Here is a 26,016-nt window from a genome sequence, read left to right on the forward strand (position 1 = left end):
GTGCTATTCACTTTTCTCTGCTGCTATTTTCTAGAAAGACAATACATTTGCAATTTTTAGACCATCTTAAGCAAATGGAACAATGATTTTTCAAAACTCACATATCTGATTCCATAGGCTTTTGTGGTTCTATGCTACTTCCGAGAATGGGACACGTCATTCCTTAAGGAAGATAAGTAGCGTACATGCCACATTCCCTCCCCTAACCCAGGTGCTGTATTTATGCCTTTCTGTTTTAGTTATGGTTTAAGGTTTTTAGTTTAGGGTTTCTCATAATCTACTGGCTTACAATGATATCTCACAGCTTCTACTAACTCAAGCAATTCTTACGTTGTTATCTGTGGGCGTCGAGTTTCTTCTTATCTAACTCTGCCTCTTAATGTTCCCAGCACAGGGTTTTGTACATAATAGATTCTGGAACAGTCTTCTCTCAGATCATCACAGAACAGGGTTCTTCTCATGATTAAGCTCAAATATCACCTCCCCAGAGAGTCCTTTCTTGACCACCCAAATGGAAGTAACTGCGACCCCCAAAATTATGGCATCAATACTTTTATATGCTCATAGCATATCATAATCTTTTTTCTTTTTACTTATTTGCTTGTTTATTTTCTGGCTCTTCCCACTAGAATATACATGCAATGGGAGCAGGTACTTTGCCTGTTAATCCCCTCTTTTACTCTCAGTGCCTACAACAATACCTGGCTCATGGATAAAATTTATACAATTTTAAAATGAATGAATAAATGCATAATAAAATTGAAATTGGCATTTCCCCAACTTTTACCCCCTTCTGGATAGAGAGGGAATGTTAGGTGAGGATTCATGAGAGGCTAGTTAGACAGAGGGAGAGAAGAAAAACTTGGCAAATGCTGGGTGTTTGCCTCAAAAATCTCTGTTAGTTTTGGCAGCTACTCAAAGAAAGACACAGCACAGTGGCCCTGCAGCACTTGACTTTTCTGTAATAGCTCTTCAGTAATAAGAAGAAAACAACATGCTTGTTATTTAGCAGGCAATTCTTTAGGTCAGAGAGAAACAACCCTACATCATTCTTATTCCAAAAAGACCTGGCTGGGCAGGAGAGGAGGCCCCAAGGTCTGTGGGGCTCTGAAAAGCTACCCTTTTCAAGCGATTTTGCCTAAAAAATTTAGCAGGCAATTCTTTAGGTCAGAGAGAATCAACCCTACATCATTCTTTTATTCCAAAAAGACCTGGCTGGGCAGGAGAAGAGGCCCCAAGGTCTGTGGGGTTCTGACAAGCTGCCCTTTTCAAGCAATTTTGCCTGATTCAGCATAGGGAGTCCAGTTTATAAAGCTGATGAACGAGGTTTGTTTAAAAAAAGAGTCATGCCCTTATCTATATAGCAGGGAGGCCCATTCCCAGTAGACCTGAATTCAGCTTATCAGCTTGCCTGGGCTAGCTTATGTGGCAAGTGATGCAGAAAGAGCTTCAGTGATGGAATATTTGCCACCTCTCCCACACCTCCACCCACTGGGTAAAGTTCTGTTTTGCTGGTTGACCCTGGGACATTATTATTCAGATTAGGATGATGAATAGTGAGAATGACAAGAGAAACTGGATGGACATAATGTATTTACCTCTAAGCTTGCAGAGAGTTATAGGAAAAGGGATAAAGAAACAACAACAACCAAAAAAAATAATATAAAATAAATAAATAAATAAATAAATAAAAACCCTGTACAGGTTGTGTTTATGAGTTTGGGAGACTTCAGAATGAGGAAGGAGAGAAAGTAAAAGAGAAGATGCCATACAGGTTAGAGAGAAAAGGCAAGTTTATAACTTGTTTTCTAAACATTTGTTTCATCAAGACATTGCATAAAGTTTAAACTATTTTAATTCATTTTGGGATTACAGACTCCTGTTTCCTTAAGTGTGACCCCAAGTCAAAAGGAAGCAGTTGAGATACCAAAAAAAAAAAAAAAAAAAAAAAAAAAAAAATGCTGCAGAGTAAGAAGGATTGCCTGGGATTTTCTCCAGGACAGAGTTCTTGATACTATTCTTTTTTTTTTTTTTTTTTGAGACGGAGTCTTGCTCTGTTGCCCAGGCTGGAGTGCAGTGGCGCAATCTCGGCTCACTGCAAGCTCTGCCTCCCGGCTTCACACCATTCTCCTGCCTCAGCCTCCTGAGTACCTGGGACTACAGGCGCCCGCCACCGCACCCGGCTAATTTTTTGTATTTTTAGTAGAAACGGGGTTTCACCGTGGTCTCGATCTCCTGACCTGGTGATCCGTCCGCCTCGGCCTCCCAAAGTGCTGGGATTACAGGCTTGAGCCACCGCGCCCGGCCCCATGATAGTATTCTTAATACACTGTTGTTAAATGAAATCTTATTCTAGCTGGAAATTATTATATTTTGAGCACAGATGATCTCCATCTCTTTCTCTTCATTTGAAGTTTCTTGATGTCTTAGTTCTAGAGACAAAATGTTTTGGCCAACGGCAGTCTTGCTACTTAGAGATCCAAGTGACCTTCCAGCTGGGCCGCTTATGATACAACTTAAAGCAATTTCTTATTTCATTTTTGCCAATGATAGCTTGTACTCCAAATTTCATGAAAGGAGGCGATGATACTACTAGAAATTTTTTTTTAAAGCAGAGAAAGTTTGTATATTAAGGATCCTTGCATGCAAATGGCAGAAATCCAACTCGAAATAGAGTGGGTAGAAAAGACAATGTATTTGACCGTATTGAGTATCCCATGAAAGAGTGGGGAAAATCAACGTACTTCTAGTTTTGGAAGACTAAAACCAGGGAATAAAATAAAATTCGGTCAGAACCTCTCCTTCCCGTCTCATATCAGTGCCTTTTTTTCTGCACATCAGCTCTACTCTTTCTCATTTCATTCTCTCTCATTAGAAATTGAATTTATCTACATGACAGAAAATATGAGCATAGTTTTAGCTATGGCAGACAGACTGTCTCAGTCAGTTTGGGCTGCTATAAAAGAATACTATAGAAGAGGGGGATCCAACAGCAGAAATTTATTCCTCACAGTTCTAGAGGCTGAGAAGGCTAACATCAGGGTGCCAGCATGATCAGGTCCTGATGAGAGCCTGATTTGCAGATGGCCATCTCCTCTTGTGATGACATTTCAAAGAAGAACAGAACAGAGAGAGCAAGCTCTCATGTCTTTTTTTCTTTTTTTTTTTTTTTTTTTTTTTTTTTTTTGATGGAGTCTCACTCCATCACCCAGGCTGGAGTGCAGTGGCACAATCTTGGCTCACTGCAACCTCTGCCTCCCAGGTTCAAGTGATTCTCCTGCCTCTGCCATGTCTTTTTTTTTTTTTTTTTTAATAAGGGCACTACTCCTATTCATGAGGGCTCCACCCTCATGACCTAAATACTTTCTAAAGGCACCACATCCAAATACCATCACACTGGGGATTTAGGCTTCAACATATGAATTTGGGGGAACACGAAGGTTCATTCCATAGCAGAGACTAACCTGATATATTTAATCTCATGTTGAAAAATCCAGGGAAAGATCTCACTGGCCCAGCCTGGGTCAGGCATTATCCCTATAAACCAAAAAATTATGCCAGTAGGAGGGTCTTGAAAGGATACAGCAGCCCCTCCATATAAAGGAAGTTGAGAGAGAATCAGACCCCTGAATAAGGGGATTACCAACTCCCAAAGCAGGGGAACATGTGGACAGGTAAAGCAACAGGCATTAATCACAGGGTGAGGATAGAGACTGAGAGTGAAAAAAAAGAAGGCCCACTGCTAGTCCATGCTCCTGCTTCACAGACTGAGAAACCAATGCCCGTGAAGACAGATTATTAAAAGAGGGGACTTCCGGATTTGCACCAAGGGAGGATATATATAAATGAATCATACCAGAGTATTAAGAATTTCATTCAAACACAAACCAATAATAATAGCATGCATTAAGAGAGGATAGGGGAAAAAGTAAGCGCTTTCTTATCTTCTGTTATCTGAATGGCAAGATGAAGTGAAGTTCCTTCAAAAAAGTGGTCCTCTAAATGTTCATGAACCTGAGAATCACCTGGGGGAGCATGTTAAAAGATGAAGATTCTTGGGCCGATTTCTCATCAGAAACCATGGAGGCCAGGAGGCAATGGGATGACACATTTAAAGTGCTGAAAGAAAGAATATTACTGGGGTCTGCCCCAGGTCTATTGAATCAGAATCTGAGAGATAGAGCACATAAATCTTTATTTTAACAAATGTCTCAGGTGATTCTGCTGCAGGAGTTCTTTAAATAAACTCTAGAGAAACTACTCCAGAAAGAAATCTCTCCTCTCCTGAGAGTTGGCTGGGTTTCTCTATTCAGTGCCAGAACTTGATACATTGATATCTTTGTGACCAAGGTGCATTTAAACAAAATAAAGAATCAAAAGATAGAAAGAACACTAGATGATAGATAAGACATACAGATAAATAAATAAATAGGTAAAATAAAACCTATGAAAGTCTAATTTTTAAAAATAAGTCACAGAAGTGAACAATTTACAAAGTAACAACAACAAAAATAACAAGATCTCACTCTGTCACCCAGGCCCCATCTCAAAATGACAAAACAAAAACAAAACAACAAGAGCTAATATAATGCTTATGATATGTCAGGTGCTATTCTGGGCACTGTTTATGAGCTGACTTTTCATCTCAAAGCCATATTATGAGGTAGGTCCAAGAAGGAACTACTAATTCAAGCATAAAAAATTATTTAAATTCTCTACGTTTTCAATATTGTATCAGCAAAGATTTTAAAATACCAGTGCTCACTGCCTGGGGAGTTTTGATATTGTCATTCTTAAACAATGCTGATAGGAATATAAATTATTTCCTAACACGTAAAGAATTTTTAAAAAGTTGACTTGACAATATCACTTCTAGAAATCCTCAAAATCCAGACAAATCTATCTTGTAAGCAAATATTTGCATACAAGAATGGTTATCATGGTTTTACTTACAATAAAAAACTGGAAAGAACTAAATGGTCAACTCTAGGTAAATGATTGAATACATTATGGTATATTTATATGTAACATTAAAAATAACATTAAAAATACACACAATCAAAACAGGATGAAAATATGAACATGGCCTAAAATTAAGAGCTTCTTACAATATACCCCAAGGTAATTCAGGAAACCATAGAATCTAGGTTCAAAAAGAATTTAGTGAAGAGACATCACTAAAAATGGTGGAGTAAGGACAATGACCCCCAAGATGATTCATTAACTCTTCTTATGGACTCTAAGGACCTTTCCATGGACCCCCAAGGTGATTCATGAAATTATAGAATCCAGGTTCAAAAACACTGGAGGATAGATGTCACCAAAAATGGTGGAATAGGGAACCCTAAGGACCTGTTCCTCCACTGAAGCAAATGTTAAGCTAGTGAAAGCTGTTAAACTATTTTGGAATGTGAGAATCTAATAAGAAAAAACTTACAACAACCAGGAGAGTGCTTAATAAAGAGGAGACTTCTAAATTTCAGTAAGAAATTGTGTGGCATTTTTGCTTATCCATCTATCACCCCCTATACCCTAGCTTGGTGGTGGCCATAGGAATGGTGGCCATGTTCCTGGTGGTTTAGTTGCTAGTGCCAGAAAGATCAGTACAGACCTTGTTATCAATAAATTGTGGTTGTACATGCATTTTAACCTTTTTGGCAGTTCCTCGAGAGGCTGGCTTAGAGAACTGCCTTTGTTTTGCCCCACTTTGAATTCTCTCATGACTGGAGGCCTCCTGGACAGCATTTGTCAAAAGCACATAAGGACATTATACAATGGACAGCCACCTGGAGAAAGAGGTGGAGAATGGAACAAGCAGCAGACAGACCAAAAATCCTGGGAATGAGGAGCCTGAGGATCAAGATAAATGGGGAAATAAGGACTTTGAAGGACTCCTGAATATATCAGGGAATCCAGACAGCCATGTGCATGCTCCGAATAAATGTTCAGAAAGATCTGGGATGATTCGGTGCTTGCATCTCTGGCTGATCTTTGGGCCCTACAGAAGCAGGAGGATAAGGGTTAAGACAGAGTTGTAGGTGGTTTGGCTAAGCATTGAATGCTCCAGCTCAAAAATAATCTGCAAAGACTGCAGATGCCACTAAGTATTTTTCATTTTATTTTTGGTTCCAAGCATTTAAGTAAGTATCTCTCAGGTGACTGGCTAACTGCTGAGACATAACAGTGACCATACATAAGAAGAAATACAATCTTTGCCAAATTCTTTGGAAAAGTTACTAAACAAATGGATAGCTGCAGCCCAAAACAAACAACAGTAGTCAATTATTGGAAAGGGAGATAATCTGACTTCCAGAGTTACAAACATGCAAAAAATCATGAACATGCAAAGAAACAGAAAAGTATGACCCATTCACGGGAAGAACAAGAAAGAGACATTGACAGAAGCTTTCCCTGAGGAAGCTCAGACATTGAACTTAGCAGGTAAACACTTTAAGTCAACTGTCTTAAAGATGCTCAAATAACTGGGGGAAACTATGAAAAAGAACTAAAGAAAACCAGGAAAATGATGTCTCAACAGAGAATATCAATAGACAGAAAGTATAAGAAGAAACCAAATAGAAATTCTGGAGGTGAAAAGTATAATAGCTACTTTTGTCAAATTCACTAGAGGAGTTCAACAGAAAATTTAAGCATGCAGAACAAACACTCAGTAACTTGAGGAATGGTTCATTAAAATTATCCAGTCTGAGCAAGAAGGAAAGTTCAAAGAGGAGAGAGAATCATGATTAAGTTTAGCTGGATGGGTCAATTGGCTTTATACGGGAAGATGGCCACGTTTTCCATTGCATCAGAAAGTAAGTGGGAAAAGAATGCTAAGTAGAGATAGATGATAACACCGTAATAAGCCTACAAATTAGGGAAGGGTGAAAAATAAAATAATTCGAAGACAAAAAAATTATCCAGTCTGAGTAGAGAAAAGAAAAAATAATAAAGAAAAGTAGTCCTAGCCAAAGCAATCAGACAATAAAGGGCATCCAAATCAGTAAGAAGAAGTCAAACTGTCGCTGTTCACCAATGACATGATTGTATACCTAGAAAACCCTAAAGACTCATCCGTAAAGCTCCTAGTTCTGATAAATGAATTCAGTAACGTGTGAGGTTACAAAATCAATGTACACAAAAGAGTAGCACTGCTGTACACCAACAATGACCAAGCTGAGAATTAAATCAAGAACTCGATCCCTTTTAAAACAGCTACCAAAAATAAATAAATAAATAAGAAAAGAAAGAAAGGAAAAACACCTAGGAATATACGTAACCAAGGAAGAAAAAGATCTCTACAAGGAAAACTCCAAAACACTGCTTAAAGAAATTATCGATGACACAAACAAATGGAAACACATCCCATGCTCATGAGTGAGTAGAATCAATATTGTGAAAATGGCCATACTGCCAAAAGCAATCTGCAAATTCAATGCAATTCCCATCAAAGTATCATTATCATTCTTTGCAGAACTAGAAAAAACAATCCTAAAGTTCATATGGAACCAAAAAACAGCCTGCATAGCCAAAGCAAGACTAAGAAAAAGAAAAAATCTGGAGACATCACATTACCCAGCTTCAAATTATACTACAAGGTTATAGTTACCCAAACAGCATAATACTGGTATAAAAATCAGGACATAGACTGGTGGGACAGAATAGAGAACCCAGAAATAAAGCCAAATACTTACAGCCAACTGATCTTTGACAAAGCAAACAAAAACATAAAGTGGGGGAAAGACACTTTATTCAATAAATGGTGCTGAGATAATTGACAAGCCACATGTAGAAGAATGAAACTGGATCCTCATCTCTCACCTTACACAAAAATCAACTCAAGATGGATCAAAGACTTAAATCTAAGACATAAAACCATATAAATTCTAGAACACAACATCAGAAAAACTCTTCTAGACATTAGCTTAGGCAAAGAGTTCATGGCCAAGAACTCAAAAGCAAATGCAACAAAAACACAGATAAATAAATGGGACCTAATTAAGCTAAAAAGCTTTTGCACAGCAAAAGAAATAATCAGCAGAGTAAACAGGCAACCCATGGAGTGGGAGAAAAATCTCCACAAACTATGCATCAAACAAAGGACTAATATCTAGAATCTACAAGGAACTCAAATCAGCAAGAAAAAAAAATCCCATCAAAAAGTGGGCAAAGACATGAATAAACAATTCTCAAAAGAAGACATATGAATGGCCAATAAAAATATGAAAAAATGTTCAGCATCACTAATTATCAGGGAAATGCAAGTCAAAACCACAATGACGTTACTCCTGCAAGAATGGCCATAATTAAAATATCAAAAAATAACATATGTTGGCATGGATGTGGTGAAAAGAGAACACTTTTACACTGCTGGTGAGAATGTAAACTAGTACAACCACTATGGAAAACAGTATGGAGATTCCTTAAAGAACAAAAAATAGAGCTACCATTTGATCCGCAATCCCACTACTGGGTATCTACCCAGAGGAAAAGAAGTCATTACATGAAAAAGACACTTGCACATGCATGTTTATAATAGCACAATTCACAATTGCAAATATATGGAACCAGCCTAAATGCCCATCAACCAATGAGTGATGAGTGGATAAATAAAATGTCATATATATCATATAGATACCATGGAATACTACTCAGTCATAAAAAAGAAATGAAATAATGGCATTCACAGCAACCTGGATGGAATTGGAGACCATTATTCTAAGTGAAGCAACTCAGGAATGGAAAAGCAAATATTGTATATTCTCACTTATAAATGGGAGCTAAGCTGTGAGGATGCAAAGGCATAAGAATGATATAAAGCACTTTGGGGACTCAGCGGGGGAGGATGGGAGGGCGGTGAGGGATAAAAGACTATACATTGGGTACAGTGTACACTGCTTGGGTGATGGGTACACCAAAATCTCAGAAATCATCACTAAAGAACTTATCCATGCAATCAAAAACCACTTGTTACCCAAAAACTACTGAAATAAAATTAAAAAATAAACTATATTTTTTTAAACAAAAAGGAACAGAGTCTAAGGGAACTGTGGGACACCGTCGAGCATACCAAGAAGCATCCCAGGAGGAGAGAAGAGAGAAAAAGAGGCAAAAAAGCTATTTGAAGAAATCATGGCTAAAATGGCTTGAATTTGATGAAATACATGTATCTATATATCCAAGAAATTCAACAAACTCTAAGTAGAATAAACTCAAAGACATCTACACTGAGGCACAATGATAATTAAACTGTCAAGAAAAAAAAGACTAAGACAATTTTGAAAGTGGCAGGAGAGAAACATCTCGTCATATACAAGCAATCATCAGTAAGTTTAACAGCTCATTTCTCATCAGAAACCATGAAAGCCAAAAGGCAATGGGGTGACATAGTTTAAAGCCTGTAAATTAAGAATTATATGTTTATAAAAATATTCTTTAAAAATCAAAATGAAATCCAAAAAGAAAAAAAAAAAAAGACCAGGTGTGGTGGCTCATGCCTGTAATCCCAGCACTTTGGGAGGCTGAGGCGGGTGGATCACCTGAGGTCAGGAGTTCAAGACCAACCTGACCAACATGGCAAAAACCCGTCTCTACTAAAAATACAAAAATTAGCCGGGTGCGGTGGTGGGCACCTGTAATCCCAGCTACACAAGAGGCTGAGACATGAGAATAGCTTGAACCCAGGAGGTGGAGGTTGCAGTGACCCGAGATTGTGCCATTGCACTCCAGCCTGGGCAACAGAGCAAGACTCCATCTCAAAAAAAAAACAAAACAACAACAAAAAAAACTAAAATGAAATGAAATTAAGACATTCTCAGATAAAAACTGAGAAAGTTTATTGCTAGCAGTCCTGCCCTACAAGAAATGCTAAAAGCAGTCTTTCAGGATGAAATGAACAGACATTACACAGTAATTCAAAATGATATGAAGAAATAACACCAGTAAAGGTAACAACATAAGTGAATATTAATATAAAAACCAGGGTTATTGTATTTTTGGTTTGTAACTCATCTTTCTTTTCCTATATTATTTAAAATATAAGTGCAAAAAGCACTCATTATAAATTTCTGCTAATTGGCACACAATGTATAAAGACGAAACTGTTAACAACAGCAATGTAAAGAGGGAGGGCAGCTGTACAGGAGCAGAGATTTCTATGCTGTTGAAGTTAGTTGCTATCAATTCAAAGAAATTTAGGATGTTAATTATAATCTCCAGGGTAACCACTAAGAAAATAACTAAGAAACATACAGAAAAGGAAATGAGGTGGGAATCAAAATGGCAGCACACAAGAAAAAAACAAGAAAATAATCTAGGGGTCCTCTGGCTCATTTTGCCAACAGGTGCAAGAATTGGCTTTCAGTGGAATATGACACATGGCCTGTGGGCAAAATGAGACTCCTCTGAACAGAAATTCAGCCCACATAAGATTTTTAGCAAAAATATAATATAAATAAACATGAAGCATTATCTAGGTAATAAGCATGACCCAGAAGTTCAACATGGTCTGAGAACCTGCCTACAGTTACTCCTGTGAAATTGAGGCCTGGTGCTACATAGCAAGCCAAAATTTTTCTAAGTCTGCTTGGCAGAAGTCTCATGCCATGACGTTAATGGGTATAACACACAAAAGGGCTGCTGTAGCCAAATATGTTTGAAATGCAGGGTTAAATGGAGTTTAAGAAAGGTCTTGGCTGGATGCGGTGACTCACGTCTGTAATACCAGAACTTTGGGAGGCCGAGGCGGGTGGATCACCTGAGGTCAGGAGTTCCAGACCAGCCTGGCCAACATAGTAAAACCCTGTCTCTACTAAAAATACAAAAATTAGCCAGGCATGGTGGCATGTGCCTGTAGTCCCAGATACTCACTCAGGAGGCTGAGGCAGGAGAAGCACTTGAACCCAGGAGGCGGAGATTGCATTGAGCCGAGATCATGCCGCTGTACTCCAGCCTGGCTGACAGAGCAAGACTCTGTCTTAAAAAAAAATTTTTTTTAAAAGTCTTTACTGCAGTACTTATTGGAATCTGTAACACATTGTGCATGTACACTTTGAGTCCTCAGGAGGTAGTGATAACATGAATGTTTCCCAAACATTTTCGTCGTGGAAAGAATCTGTTATTTTTGAGACTGGAACTTCAGGGAGCATTCTTTAGAGAATGGTGCATAGCAAAGTTAAGCAAAAAAATAGAGGTATTCTAAACCCCCGTTTCTTCATGACCATAGTTGGGGTGGTGGCATTTAGGGTTGCTGTGTGATAACCTGAGTGACACACTTGGCCCAGTGGCTGCCACATGGCAGGTGTTTAAACTTTGCAGAGTTTATTAGACTTAATTGCCTATGAAACACTCAATAGACTTTTATTTTCTGTTTAATATAGAATAGGGGGAACACAGACTTGAAGCCAGATAGATTGGGCCTCAAATTCTTGTTTCATTGCTCGCCACCGATTACAGACTTTAGCAAGAGATACAAAATACCTTCCTAGCAACACCTAGATTACCATTTTGTTGAGAATAGGGGGCAATAGCCTAGATAATTTCATACATAACGACCACATGAATCCACCCTTTGACAACCTGGCACCTATACACATCTTCTTAAGCCATATTTAATATCCAAACAAAGACAACAAAGTGATACTTCCCCCTAACATGACACAGCTATCCTGTGTGCAAACAGAAACATGCTAATCCTTTCCCCAGAACAGAATGCAGATTCTTGGGTGATATTCACTCTTTTCCTTTCATATCTTGTAGCTTAAATACAAAGAGTAGACCACATATGACAGTGATGACAGTGGCCCCATAAGATCATAATACTGTATTTTTACTATACCTTTTGTATGTTTAGATATGTTTAGATTCAAAAATGCTTATCATTGTGTTACAATTGCCTACAGTATTCAGTACAGTAACATGCTGTATAGGTTTGTAGCCTGAAAACAATAGGCTATACTACTATATTTAGCCTAGGTGTATGGTAGGCTATACCCTCTAGGTTTGTGTAAGTACACTCTATGATGTTTGCATGATGTCAAAGTTGTCTAACAACACATTTCTCAGAATATATTCCTGTTATAAAGCAACACATGACTGTACTGTGATATAAAGTTAACTATTGGCCAGGCATGGTGGCTCACACCTGTAATCCCAGCACTTCGGAAGGCTGAGGTGGGAGGATCACTTAAGCCTGGCAGTTTGAAACCAGTCCGGGCAAAATAGTGAGACTCATCTCTGCAAAAAAAAAATATTAGCCAAGTGTGGTGGTGCATGCCTGTAGTCGTAGCCACTTGGAAGGCTGAGGTGGGAGGATCACTTAAGCCCAGGAGTTTGAGGCTGCAGTGAGCCATGATCATGCCACTGCACTCCAGCTTGGGCAACAAAGTGAGACTCTGTCTCAAAATAAATAAATAAAGTTAACTATTACTAATATATCTTCTGTTCTATGAAAGAGGTAAGACTGAACAACTTATTTAACTTCTCTGAGGTGATCTTTAAAATGGGTTTAAAACACCTACACAGGATTGTTTGCTCATTCCTTCATTCAGCAGTCATTCATACCAATCAATGTCAACTGTGTTGTATACACAAAGACATTCATATGTGATACAATCTTTGCCCTTGATTAGCAGACAGACAGTGAGATGAGATGTCTCAAGAATTTGATACGGGACCTGGAACAGAGCCAATGCTTGAGAAATCTTAGTTTCCTTCCCCTTATTCATGGAATGGGTAAGGCGCAGCTCTGAGAACAACCATCCTCATATCCTAGGTTTCTTCACTTCACCCAAAGAGACCATTTATCCTTCAGTAGAAGTAATCCCAGAACACTTCCTCCAGATTCAAAGAAAACATCATGCCAAGGGATTTGGCAGATAAAGGAGGAGATAAAGGCTTTCCACATTTCTATGAATGAGTGCAATGCTTTGTCTTTAAGGAAAATACAGCAAGAGGCCTAAATGTTTCCTCTTAAGCCCCAGTTTGCATGGCAACCAGACATTCCACACACTTTGATCATAAAACCGAAGCATCAACTCAAATATGAAAAGACACTTAGCAACTTAAAATCTATTATAGTTTCATAAATTGGAGTCTTTGAATATTCCCAACTATTAACATTTTTCAGAGATTTAAGCCTTAAATAAACTTAAAGCAATTCAAGAGCTTCACATAATGGTACATCTCACTGGTCTATAATAAAGGTCTCTGAAGAATCACAAAATTTACTTTTCTAGAAATGGCAACTGCTTAATGATTGTATTGCAAGGCAATTTACCCACAGCCTCCTGGAAAATTGATTTTCCTCTCTCTGTCTTTTCATTTGTAAGCACAAGGGCATAAAGAGCCAAATATTTGCCACCTTGAAACTATATACTTTCCATTATTTTCTGTCTATAAAAACTATAAAATACATTGCGGACCTTCCAACTCTTCTGCGAGATTTCTCAGATATTTTCAATGTAAGACAAAGACTAAAACAAATCCAAAAAGATGCATATTTGTTTTCTCTAGGCTATGAAGTATAACCCAACTGATTCCGTTCTTCAAACTTGAAATTGTGTACTTGACTAAGAAAAAAACAAAAAACAATTCACCAACTGCATTTGCCAAGCCTCATGGTTTATAGAGCTGTGGGGAGTCAGGAAGATGAGCCCAGCAAGACACAGGACATCTAGTGATAGGAGAGGTGAATAAAGAGAAGAAAAACAATCATTTTCTACAAAGTAGAAATTGAAATGCCTGCAAATCACATATGTACATGACCATCTAAATATGACTATACACAGAAACTCAGATTTCCAAGAATTTTTCCTGGTATGCTTCTTGGCAAAAATGAATCATAGGAGAAATCTCTTTTTTTTTAACCAAAAAACAATCCCTTGTTCATTTAACAAATACCTACTGAGTGCCTATAATGTACCCAGAACTGTGGTTATAGGTGTGAGACTGACAGACACAGTCTCTACTGGTCTAGGAGCTTACAGCCGCCCAGTGGGGAACACATGAGTCAGCAGGCATCTCTGGAATAGTGTGGCAAGTGACATGATGGAAGTAACCCAAGAGCTATGAGAGAGTACCTGGAAGGACACCTAACCCAGATTTGGGCTTCCTTGGATATAGATATCTTCAAATTGAGATCTAGAAAATAACGAGTTAGCTAAAGGAAGACACTACATGTTTTGAGGATGACGGGGGAGGTCCCATGTGAAATGGAACAGCATGTACAAAAGCCTGGAGCAACAGTGATCATAGAGAGTTCAAAGTATTGAAGACAGTTCCGTTTAGCTGGACTTTCCCACACTAGGAAGGATAGGATTGTGGATACAATTCTAATGCTGCCACCAACACTGGCTTACATCCTTGGAAAGTGAAGGGGAGAGATGGGGGAAGGACACAGCCACACTGAGAGTCATGCTTTGGGCAGCCTTGCCTGCAGGGGGCCACTGAACCATACGTATTGTACCCACGTAAAATTGTCCCAGTCTAAAAGAACATATGTAGGGGTGGTGTTTCAAGGTCCTTTGAGAGGAGCTACTGATAAGTTTGCGCCTATTCAAATACTTATCTTTTTAAGCATACTAGGTTGGCAGGAGGGGCATCCACTGAAAATTGGACTGTGAGGAAAGAGCATGGCCTGTGGAGTCAGAAACACTGAGTTCTACCCCAGGTTCAGGCCCTGTGGGTTGTCACACCTGACACATCCCATTCACTCACTCACTCATTCATGTGTTCAAATATTGAGAGGCCCTTCTATGTACCATAAACTGGCAGGAGCAGGTGACGGAAGGTGATATGGTTCAGCTGTGTCCCCACCCAAAATCTCATCTTGAATTATAATCCCCATAATCCCCATGTGTCAAAGGCAGGGCCAGGTGGAGGTAATTAGATCATGGGAGTGGTTTCACCCATGCTGTTCTCATGGTAGTGAGTCTCACAAGACCTGATGGTTTTATATGCGTCTGGCATTTCCCTTGCTTGCACTCACTTGGTCCTGAAACCCTATGAAGAAGATGCCTGCTTCTCCTTTGCTTTCCACCATGATTGTAAGTTTCCTGAGGCTTCCCCAGCCATGCGGAATTGTGAGTCAATTAAACCTCTTTCCGTTATAAGTTACCCAGTCTCAGGTATTTCTTCATAGCAGTGTGAGAACAGACTAATACAGAAGGATAAAGCAAAGTCCTCACCCTTAAGGAACTCAAGAGTCTAAGGAGGGAGGGGCAAGCAAATATGCAGAAGATTGCATCACCCTGTATTAAATACGATGCTGAAAAGAAGCATTGAATGCCATGAGAGTCCACAGAGGAAGGGGCAAAAGCAGGCTGTCTTGTGATGAAGGTGCCTGAGCAGAGCCTGAGATGATGAGCAGCCTGGCGGAGAAGCAGGGAAAGGTCATCCCCAGCAGATGGAGCTGCAGATGAAAAGGAACAGAGCAGTGGTGGCTCATTCAGAGAGCAGGGAGTAGCTCAGTGTGGCTGGCCTGAAGGGTGAGGATGGGATGGGGGGTGAGAAGTTTCTGTTGTAACCCATGTCAGATGACGAAGAGCCTCTAATGACCATGTTGAAGTATTTGCATGAGGTGGCAGAGGAAGAGGGGTCCAGGATAGCTCCAGGCAGGGTGATTGGAGGGAAGGGGTGCCATTAGCCAGCATAGAAAAGCAGATTGAATGAGGAGCTAAAACAGGTAAGTGTAAGGTGCCTGTGAGAAATTCAAGTGCAATACCATTGGAAGTATGTAGATATGTAATTCTACAGGTCGGGACTGTATAGAGATTTAAGAGTACCCACATATAGATGATCACTAAAGCCATGTTGGGGGTGAGATTGCCCAGAGAGAGAGTGTGTACCGTAAGAAGAGAAGAGGTCCAACCAAGAACAGAGCCCCAGAAAGCACTTAAAGGGCAGAAGGCGGAAATGGAACATATCAAAGGGACCAACAAGGAACTAGTTGAGACGTAGGAGGAAAGTCCTGAGAATCAAGAAGACGTGAGTTTCAAGAAGGCCAGGGGGATTGAGTACTTTGGTCAAAGGCAGCTGAAGGGTCAGGTAGGATACAGATGGACCTTACCCACTGGATTGGATAATTTAGAAGTTGCTGCTGAATATGGCCAGAGTGGATTCCAGGGAACGGTGGTGGAGCCAGGCAGCAGGGAGGGATAATGAACATAAGGAGACACACAGGAGCCACCATGAACATACACAGGTTTTATACAAAACATGGCTAGGAAGAAAAGACAGTTTGGTAGCTGAGGTGGAACTTAGGGTCAAAGGACAGTTCCAGGAAGGGACGTTGGGTGGATTGAAAATATATGAAGAGGCCGGGCGTGGTGGCTCACACCTGTAATCCCAGCACTTTGGGAGGCCAAGGCAGGTGGATCACTTGAGGTCGGGAGTCCGAAACCAGCCTGGCCAACATGGTGAAACCCCATCTCTACTAAAAATACAAAAATTAGCCAGGCTTGGTGGCTACTGGGGAGGCTGAGGCAGGAGAATTGCTTGAACCCGGGAGGTGGAGGTTGCAGTGAGCTGAGATTGCGCCATTGCACTCTAGTCTGGGTGACAAAGCAAGACTCCATCTCAAAAAAAAAAAAGAAAAGAAAAAAGAAAATGTATGGAGAACAGTGCAAATTGTAAAACTGCATGCAAACCTTTGTTACTAGTTAATAATGCTCTCTGATATACCCAGCAGCAGCCTAGTTTGAATGTGACAATGTGACATAAGTGTGATGGTGAGCAAGGGAGCCATTGGCCCGAGAAGGAAAATATGGAGAGTAAACACATTTGTTCTTTCTCCCCTGTCTGTGATTTTCAGTTAATTCCTTGTCCATAGAACACTGGTGTTTTGCTCTCTGTTCTCCCCTTACTTGGACTCTCTTCAACAGTTGATGAGCTTCACATTCATTTCCCTTGTGGTGATTAGACCTAAAAAGTGGCCTTCTTCAAGTGGCAATGAGAGGCCCCAGCATTAACGCTCTGAAATATCACGGAAATTATCAGAAAATGAAGAGGCTCTGGTTGGAAAATCTGGGAGTGAGGAAGAAAACTGAGAGAGGAAAGGCAGGGAGGGGAGGGGTGGGAGAAAAGGCTGAGAGGAGAGGTCACTATAAACTAGAAGGAGGAAGAATAGAGGAGGGAAGGAAAAGAAAGAGGGGATAGGAAGGAAGAGAGGAGGGGGAGGGAGGGAGAGGAGAGAGAGAAGGGAAGAGATGGGAAGAAGGATGAGGAGAGGGAGAAAGGAGAGGTCACCTTAAGTTGGAGAGAAAAGGATGGGTGAGCACATGATAAAGGAGAAGAAAGAGAGAGAGGAAAGGAAGGAAGGCAGGAGAAAGGGAGAGATGGGATAGGTCAGGTTAAACTAGGGAGGTGTCTGAATTAGTATTCCAGGAAGAGATGCTGGGTGGATTGAAAATGTATCAAGAACAATTGCATATTGTAAAACTGCATACAAACCTCAGTTACGAGCTATTACACTCAGCAGCAGGAAAGAAGAGAGGCAGAAAAGAGAGATGGGATACGTCGGTTAAACTAGAGAAGGGTCTGAGTTAAAACTATGTTTTTAAGAAATGCAGTTTGGGCCAGGCACGGTGGCTCACACCTGTAATCCCAGCACTTTGGGAAGCCGAGGCAGGTGGATCACTGGAGATCAGGAGTTTGAGACTAGCCTGGCCAACATGGTGAAACCCCATCTCTACCAAAAATACAAAAAGTTAGCTGGGCATGGTGGTGTGCACCTGTAATCCCAGCTACTCAGGAGGGAGGCTGAGGTGGGAGAATCGTTGGAACCCGGGAGGCAGAGGTTGCAGTGAGCTGAGATTGTGTTACTGCATTCCAGCCTAGGTGACAGAGTGAGAGTCTATCTCAAAAAAAAAAAAAGAAAAAAAAGAAAAGAAATGCAGTTTTATTCTACTCAGGTATTTCTCCTCATTTACTCAACAAATTGCAGAGTATGCACTCTGGACCAGGGACTGTGTTTGACCCTGTGACCATTACTGTCTTCCTGGAGCTGCTTACAGAAGAGGCAATGTCGAGCCTGTCTGCAGGCATTCATTTCCAAGGGCAGGAGGTATGTGCAATGACTGCAGCAGCATAAGCTCCAAGAGACATCTCACCAGCCCATGACGGCCATACAAGCTTCCCTGACAGGAAGCCTTCAGTTCTGAGAGCTGAGGGGTATGTATCCCTAGACACAGAGGCTGGGCTATGACAGAACAGCCCTGGAAGTGGGGCCCCTGCAAGCGGCAGGACAATGACAGGCCGTCAGGCCTCAGGAGTGCCCAGAGCATCAATGAGAGCAAGTACAACAGATTAAGATCTAAAAGTAAATAAAAACCACATTTAAAAGGGCTGGTGTGCCATGTTAAGGACCTGGGACTTACCTTAAGGTCTAGAAAGGTTTTAAACTTGGGAGTATCATAATTGTCTTTACATTTTTAAAAGATCATTCTGAAAAACAAAGACTGCAAACAAATGTTGAACCCTAGTTGATGATATGCATGTTTGAATTACTTAGGAAGACATCAGTTTACTGATATCTGCAATTTACTTTGAAATATATAAAAAATAATAAGACTGATACCTGAATAGAGAGAAGGATGGTTGGCTAAATATATAATAAAGAAATTATGATAAAATGGTAATGGTGAAATCTAAGTGGTAGGCATATGAGAGAGAGTTCACTATAAAATTATCTCAACTTTATGTTTGAAAACTTTCATAATTAAAATACTGATAAAAGAAATGAAATAATTATATGAAAAATATACCTGCATTCTTACGTTTATTACAGCACTATTCACGATAGTAAAGATTTGGAATCAACCTAAGTGTTCATTAACAGATGAATGGATAAAGTAAATGTGGTAAAATATATACAATGATACACTATTCATCCATATAAAAGAATGAAATCGTATCTTTTGCAGTAACATGGATGGAATTGAAGCCACTATCTTAAGTAAAACAACTCAAACAAAAAGTCAAATACTGCACTTTCTCACTTAACAGTGGAAGCTAAATAATGTGTATACATGGACATAGAGCATGGAATAATAGATGTTGGAGACTCGGAAGGGCGGGAGGGGGTGAGGTATAAGAAATTACATAATGAGTACAATGTACAAAGCACAGACTTCACCACTATGCAATATATCCATGTAACCAAACTGCACTTATACCCTTAAATTTATACAAATTAAAAAAAATTCTGAGAAATTAGATCATTATGGCTGCTACATGATTAAAGCTCTGGAAAAGGGTGGGAGAGCTAGTTAGGAGGTTGTTGCAGTAACTGAGGCAAGAGCCGATCATGGTCCAGACAGTAAGTAAGGGATGTGAATTCAAGAGATATTTAGCAAGTTAAATCAACAGCTTCGGCGATTGGATAGACATAGAGCGAAGAATAAGTTAATATCCCTATTTACCTGCCCTAGACAGAAACCAATTAAGAGTTTAGATGAGGATGGTCAATCAGGTTTGGAGTGAGAAGAATTCATGAGACCCAGTAAGAACTCTGAATCACTGAAGTCCCCTTCGGCTGGCCTCTGACATCAGATTCTCACCAGGAGACTCCTGGCTCTAGCTCTTCACTTTCGTAGTCTGTTCTCAAACTCAGTGGGGGAGTGACCTCAGGATGGGAGAGGGGAAGGAAGTCATCACTGCCCAGCATCTCCAGTGGCCCCAAACCAGAGCCAAGGCTGGGTTGCTTCACCTACTGCCCTGCCCTCCTTGTCCTCCCTCAGAGCCCGCTGAAGGCTGCTGTACCTCTTCTTTTGGAAACGGAAGTGTTGTGTTTTGTTTTGGGGTGTGTGTGTGTGTGTGTGTGTGTGTGTGTGTGTGTGTGTGTGTGTTTTAGAATAAAAGTTGTTTTGAATCAGCCACTTCAAATTGCTTCATCTACAGTCAGCTTTGATTTGTCTGCTTTCAGTCAGAAAACAGATTGCTATGGAAGGCTCAGTCACAATAAGGCAAAAATGAGCTTTGCTCAAGGGTCTCAAGCTGCCTCTCCCGAGAGCAGATGCTGGCCGGCCTGATGGTTCTCTGAAAGGCAGCCTCACTCACTGGGTAATTCCTTCCTCCCTCCCTCCCTCCCTCCCTCCCTCCACCTGCATATGCGCTGGCTGCAATTTTAGCTCATTTCCTACAGCTTTGTGCTGGAGACTGTTAGCAAGCCGCCCATCGTCCTTCTTCCCACCCTATGAAGGACGGTTGTCAGAGGACCTATTTCCATTTCAATAATTACTCTTGTGATTCATGTCTGGATTCTCGGCTCTGGCACCTCCACAGCCATTTTAAACTGAACCTTAAACCCCAAATCTCTTACCTTACCAATGCTTGGAGCTTCCTGAATATTCATGAGGAACTGAACAGAACATGAAAGCCTGCTTCTCCCTCTGTCAGGCTATAGAGATGCTATTACCATTTGGTATCTGACCCTAAGGAGGAGACTCCAGGCTCTGCTTAACGTGGGGACATGGGAGACTGGGGTGATAACTGTCACTGTTCTAGAATAAAGCCAACACACACCTCCCAATACATGCACAACCTCATTATGGCATTTAACTTTAAAAAAAAAAAAATGCAGACCTCACTTGAGACCCAGGCACCCAGGCAGTATCTACTCTTTTAGTCCTGGAGGTTTCTCCCTCACCTGGTCCTTAAGCATTAGATAGAGAGTCGAGAATACCTGAAATTATATCCCAGCTCTGCTACTCACCGCTGAGCCTCAGTTTCCCCACAGCTAAAACAAGGAGGGTGTTCATATTGGAGGTCTTTTTGAGACCTCAGATCCTGTAGACAGTACCAGGCCAGTGCCTGGGTCCTTGTTTGTGCTCAGCATTCAGTGGCTGTGATTACCCAGGTGTGGAGAATGTCATTTTCCAACATTAGTATATGCTTTACACATCAATTGTGTAGCTGAACACCACAGAATGTATTTTATTCCATTAAAAAAACGCTTTTAGTGTTCTGTTTTCATTTCCTTTGTATCAATAAAACTTCAGTGATTTCAGCTACTTCTCTTTCAGAGACAGGAGAGAGGACATATTATAAAAACAAAGAAATATGCTCCTTTTCCAGCATTTTTATCATCTTTGGGACTCTCCCAAGAATCCTATCCAAGTTTCCAGTCTCTCCTTAGCTGAAAAGGATAGTCTTGCAAATATGATCACTGCTGAGAACACTTGTAGAATATTTCACAGGACAACGATTCCTGTATGCTAAGGGAGGCTGCTTGGCGGGTTATGGAGGGACTTTCTTTGTTTTGTTTGCTTTGGCTTTGTTTGTATGTTTAAATTCTTGGGTCCCCAAGGCCACACTTCATCTCTGCATCCTGTGTCCTGGGTCTGTGCTCCAGCAGAGACCATAGCTCCTGTGGGCTGTGCGAGGACACTGTCAGAAAAGCCACCAGGTGACTGAGCTGATGCTTGGCTAACAGTGAAGGGGCAGGTAGAGCTACGGAACAGAATATAGGAGGGGCATATGGAGAGAGGATAAAAGAATAAAATTTAAAACCATTAAGACTTCCTCTATCCCAGGCACAATGCCAAGGTTTTTGTTCATGAACTTTCTCTTTATTTTTCCAATCCCATAATAAAAACTTCCTTTACAGAGAGAGAAACTGACAGAGAATTTGAGTCATTTTCCCCAGGGCAGCCAGCTAGTAAGTAGCAGAGCTGAGAGCCGAACTCGGTAACTTATTGTAGAGCCCCGGATCTTGCCTACAATGGGGTCTGTTTCTCTGACGAAGCAAACTTCCTCGGAACCCACAGGCCTGCAGAGCTGGGTGAGACAGATGCTGTTTAATGGGAGCCACGTGGAGTTCTCCTCCTGCACCTGGACCTAGTAGAAATCAGACTGGGTAATAAATGGGCGGGACATGGAACTCCCCTCAGCCTCATAGTCTCGGGGGGAGGAGGGAGCAGGAGCACCTGGAGGCTCCTGCCTTGAAAGTGAGTATGAAGAGAGTGCTGGAAGGGGGAGCATCTTTCCTCCTTTTACCTAACAGATCTGATTCTTTAAAAATATTCAAGGCCATGGCTGAGCTTGAAACTGGTCATCTGGAGACAGAACAGCCTTAGATTTGGACTTGAGGATGGGCTCTGAAGAGGGGGGCTGGGCTCTTCTTCCCCAGGATGTTTGAGGCTCTTAGCCCAGGGTAGGCTAGAAGTTTCCAGTTTCACCATGATGGGTCCAGGTCAGGCTCCTGCCAGACCTGGGGGGCTGGGGGAGCCATGGGCTCCTGGGCTATGAAGGTGAGGGGCCCTGTGTCCTAAGAGGTTGGGTGCTTGAGGCCCGGGGCCCCTCTGCCTTTTGCTTTGTTTTGTCTCTCTTTCCACTACCTCTCATTACCACTACTACCCAGAACAGAGTTGGAAATAGGAAGGACCCTCCTCTTCATTCCTGTGATGGGGATCAGGCTTTGGATGTAGAAGGCTCCTCCTATCTGACTCATGCCTCAGCATGCCCCTGGCTCTGCAGGGCCGGAAAGGCCTCCAGCACTGTGTCAGGCCTCCAAGGTTTATTCTACCTGCCCTGACATTCTGTGATGCTGCCTCCAACAGAAGGTCCTAGGAGCAGCCAGAGTGTTGCGATTATTTGAGGGAGATTGAAGCCCATCCCCCTTTCTCAGTGCCTGCTATGATGAAGGGGGTGGAGTGGGGTGTCCTTTCCATCGAGTGTGCAGCATGGGTCTCTCTGTAGCAGGCCATGGCATGGTGGTGGCCACTCCTGCTAGAGCTGTGGACAGTCATGCCCACCTGGGCTGGGGACGAGCTGCTCAACATCTGCATGAATGCCAAACACCACAAGAGAGTGCCCAGCCCAGAAGACAAGCTCTATGAGGAGGTACAGAGGCCAGACCTGGGTATGGGATGGGGAAGATCAGGGAAGGGACACAAATGCCAAGATGGTCTCTGAACCTCATCAACCCTGATCATTTGGTTCCTGGGGTTAGGAGTTAAGCAAAGGCAACTAGATGGAAAGAGACTATACCTTTTTGAGACCATAAGAGCCAAGCGATTCAAAGTTCCCATTTCTGAGCTGCTCTAGCCACTGGGAAAGCAGGGACCGATGGTGATCCCAGAGATCCATTGTTGACTCGGCATAGATGAAAACAAGCCTTCCTGCCAACAGGTCCTGGGGAAACATATGACTTATGTGACCCCTCCCCAAGCTCCTAAAGGCAATTGCCAGGGATATGGGAGGAAGAACACAGCTGGCATTTGGCCTATGAGACCCTCCCACCCAAAGCAACCCCAGATTCCCCTGGGTCTCTCTGGGTCTCTTCTACCTGCTTTGCCCTAAAAGGCTTCTGCTGCCTCTCAGGAGCTGAGAGCCCAGAAGTTGTGTTCCTAGAGGACTGTAGCAGCCTGCGGCAGGGGGTCATTGTGCAGGTGCCTCTGCCCTTTGGGTAAATATTGAGAGATTATCAGGGTTCCTCTTATGTAGGGGCTTACTAGCTAAAGGCATCCCACTTGCTCAGGCCTCCTAAGGGACATTTTCATTTCACCACCTTTCTTCCCTAGACACTTGCCGATCCTTGCCCCTTATGCCTGGGCCTTTTGTTTCTTCCTCTGCCTTCAGTGCATCCCCTGGAAGGACAATGCCTGCTGCACCCTCACGACAAGCTGGGAAGCCCATCTGGACGTATCCCCACTCTACAACTTCAGCCTGTTTCACTGTGGACTGCTGATGCCTGGCTGTCGGAAGCACTTCATCCAGGCTATCTGCTTCTATGAGTGCTCCCCAAACCTGGGGCCCTGGATCCAGCCAGTGGGAAGCCTGGGGTGGGAGGTAGGAAGCAGATCTCTGCCATGCCCTGTTACTATATTAACAGCCAGAGCTTTCACCCGATCTTATGCTGATGCCGCCAGGATGCTAGTAGGAACAGGAGGTGTTATCTCCCTATGGACAAGAGCAGAGCCAGAGGCCCCTGCTGGAGAACCACATGGGGGAGACTGTTCTGACAACAGTGGGATGAGGGGCTGTCACCACAGGAGGCTTGGTGGAGTTGACGGACCTGAGCTTCAGTCTCATGTTCTGTCCCTACCAGCTGTATAGCCCAGGACAAACTATTAAATCTCTTAGCCTCATTGGTATTATTTGTAAAATAACACTTAGAGACTTTATGGAAGATGATGGACATATGGTACCTGGTACAAATACCACTGTAGCTATTAGTAGTCTTCACATCTCTGCTATTAATGTTCTTATCTCTGGCTATGACTGCACCCAGGTGGCCCCGAGTGGGCAGGGAGAGCGAGTTGTGAATGTGCCGCTGTGCCAGGAGGACTGTGAGGAGTGGTGGGAAGACTGTCGCATGTCTTACACATGCAAATCCAACTGGCGTGGTGGCTGGGACTGGAGTCAGGGTGAGTGGTGCTGACAAGGCCTTGGTCGGGAAGAGGCCCCTTGGTGGTCCCCACAAGGGTGCAGGTGCAAAGGCTAGCAATGAGGGAGTAGGAGGTAAGCTGTCCCTCCTCCATCCCCTGCAGGGAAGAACCGCTGCCCCAAAGGGGCCCAGTGCCTCCCTTTCTCCCATTACTTCCCCACCCCAGCTGACCTGTGTGAGAAGACTTGGAGCAATTCCTTCAAAGCCAGCCCTGAGCGACGGAACAGTGGGCGGTGTCTCCAGAAGTGGTTTGAGCCTGCTCAGGGCAACCCCAATGTGGCCGTGGCCCGCCTCTTCGCCAGCTCTGCCCCATCCTGGGAACTGTCCTACACCGTCATGGTCTGCTCCCTGTTCCTGCCGTTCCTTTCCTGAGAGCCCTTCTTCTCCCACTCACATTCCTGCATGTCCACCAACTGTGGGTCAGGCCAGGCCATGGCCTACCTCCTTCCTCAGGCCCTCCCCTAAAAGCAGTGGCATGAGCTAGGGACTGCAGTCCCACCCAGTCCCTAGCCCATGCCACTGCTTTTAGGGGAGGGCCTGAGGAAGGAAGTGCCCCTGAGGCTTCAGCGGCTGGTGCCTGAGACCTGCACATTTGGTCCGAGGCCCCCTCCACTGCTCTGCTCTACCTTAGCTGGCCTAGGAGGCAGCTGGGGGCTGGGAGTGCCAAGGTGACTGGCCACCTCCTGCCTTGAGGGATGGGAGCTTTCAAGGGGCTCAAGGACTTTCCCATCCAGTGCACGCCTACCCCTTTCTGTGACAGAGCTGATGGTGGCAGACCTGGCCTCCCATCCTCCGATGGTGTCTCCAATAAATCGGCACTCAACCTCTCCCCTGCTTGACTTCCTGTGTCTTAGCTTTATGTGCAGGGACCCAACATGCACACGGAGGGAGCCAGTTTGCCCACTGCACTGAAGCCTCAAAGTTAGGTTGTTACTTACCTAACAATTATTAACTTCTTAATATCTGCCACACATCCTCACAATACCTCTCTGATGGGAGTACTTTCAATGCCACTTTTTTTTCAATAAGTGACACCACACAAAGGACCCAAAGCCAGGGTGAGAGGGATGGGGCCACCCAGCACATCAGCTCTATTTTGGCTGCCAAAATTGAAGCAGCTACCTCGACTGCCTTCAGGGTTCCCTCTTCCTTTTAACCCATTCATTTTACCCCCAGAATCACAGCACACTGGTCTAACATTTTGGAAACCCAAGTTCTAATCTGGCCTTTTTGCTTTCTATATGACTTTTGGCAACTCCTGTGATCTTCATTAAGACTGCCTTAATTTCTCTCTCTGCTGAAAGGAATGAGTTAGTTGGATTTAACTTATGAAAAAGAAAAAGGAAAAAGCTAGCAACCTTGTTTGCCAGGAGATAGCGTGTGCTTCTCAGATAGTATGCTACGACCTCAAGAATGAAGTATTAGAACTGAACTGGGGGTGGGGCCCTGACCTCGCACCCCAGCTGTAAGTAGACAAGCAGCTGACCTGCCCACCCAGCACTTTCCAGAGCCTGGAGCCGGGCAGCTTCCCAGCAGTAGATGATGCTTTCCCCACAACCTTTTCTTTGACAAAGAGAAGGTTCTAGCATGGCTGCACTTGATTTGACTGGCTTTTCTAACAACTGTTCATT

At 42.6% G+C, this 26,016-nt stretch overlaps 1 protein-coding gene across 1 annotated transcript; it reads left to right on the top strand.

Moving 5' to 3' along the window:
- The first annotated feature begins 21,644 nt into the window (after positions 1 to 21,644).
- Positions 21,645 to 25,213, top strand: IZUMO1R (IZUMO1 receptor, JUNO). Its single transcript, XM_004051981.5, has 5 exons — positions 21,645 to 21,944; positions 22,696 to 22,839; positions 23,578 to 23,787; positions 24,230 to 24,365; positions 24,489 to 25,213. Exons 1-5 carry the CDS (start codon positions 21,861 to 21,863, stop codon positions 24,755 to 24,757), a joined length of 843 nt encoding a protein of 280 aa, XP_004052029.5. The 5' UTR covers positions 21,645 to 21,860; the 3' UTR covers positions 24,758 to 25,213.
- Positions 25,214 to 26,016: the final 803 nt, after the last annotated feature.

Source organism: Gorilla gorilla, chromosome 9 (assembly GCF_029281585.2).
Source record: "Gorilla gorilla gorilla isolate KB3781 chromosome 9, NHGRI_mGorGor1-v2.1_pri, whole genome shotgun sequence".
Taxonomy (NCBI): Eukaryota; Metazoa; Chordata; class Mammalia; order Primates; family Hominidae; genus Gorilla; species Gorilla gorilla.

What these genes read in the sequence shown, in the direction of transcription:
- IZUMO1R (XM_004051981.5), top strand. Translation starts at nt 21,861, where the DNA reads ATGGGCGGGACATGGAACTCCCCTCAGCCTCATAGTCTCGGGGGGAGG. An exon ending in TGGGAAGCCTGGGGTGGGAG is followed by an intron (nt 23,788 to 24,229) that starts GTAGGAAGCAGA and finishes GACTGCACCCAG; the next exon opens with GTGGCCCCGAGTGGGCAGGG. An exon ending in TGGCTGGGACTGGAGTCAGG is followed by an intron (nt 24,366 to 24,488) that starts GTGAGTGGTGCT and finishes CATCCCCTGCAG; the next exon opens with GGAAGAACCGCTGCCCCAAA.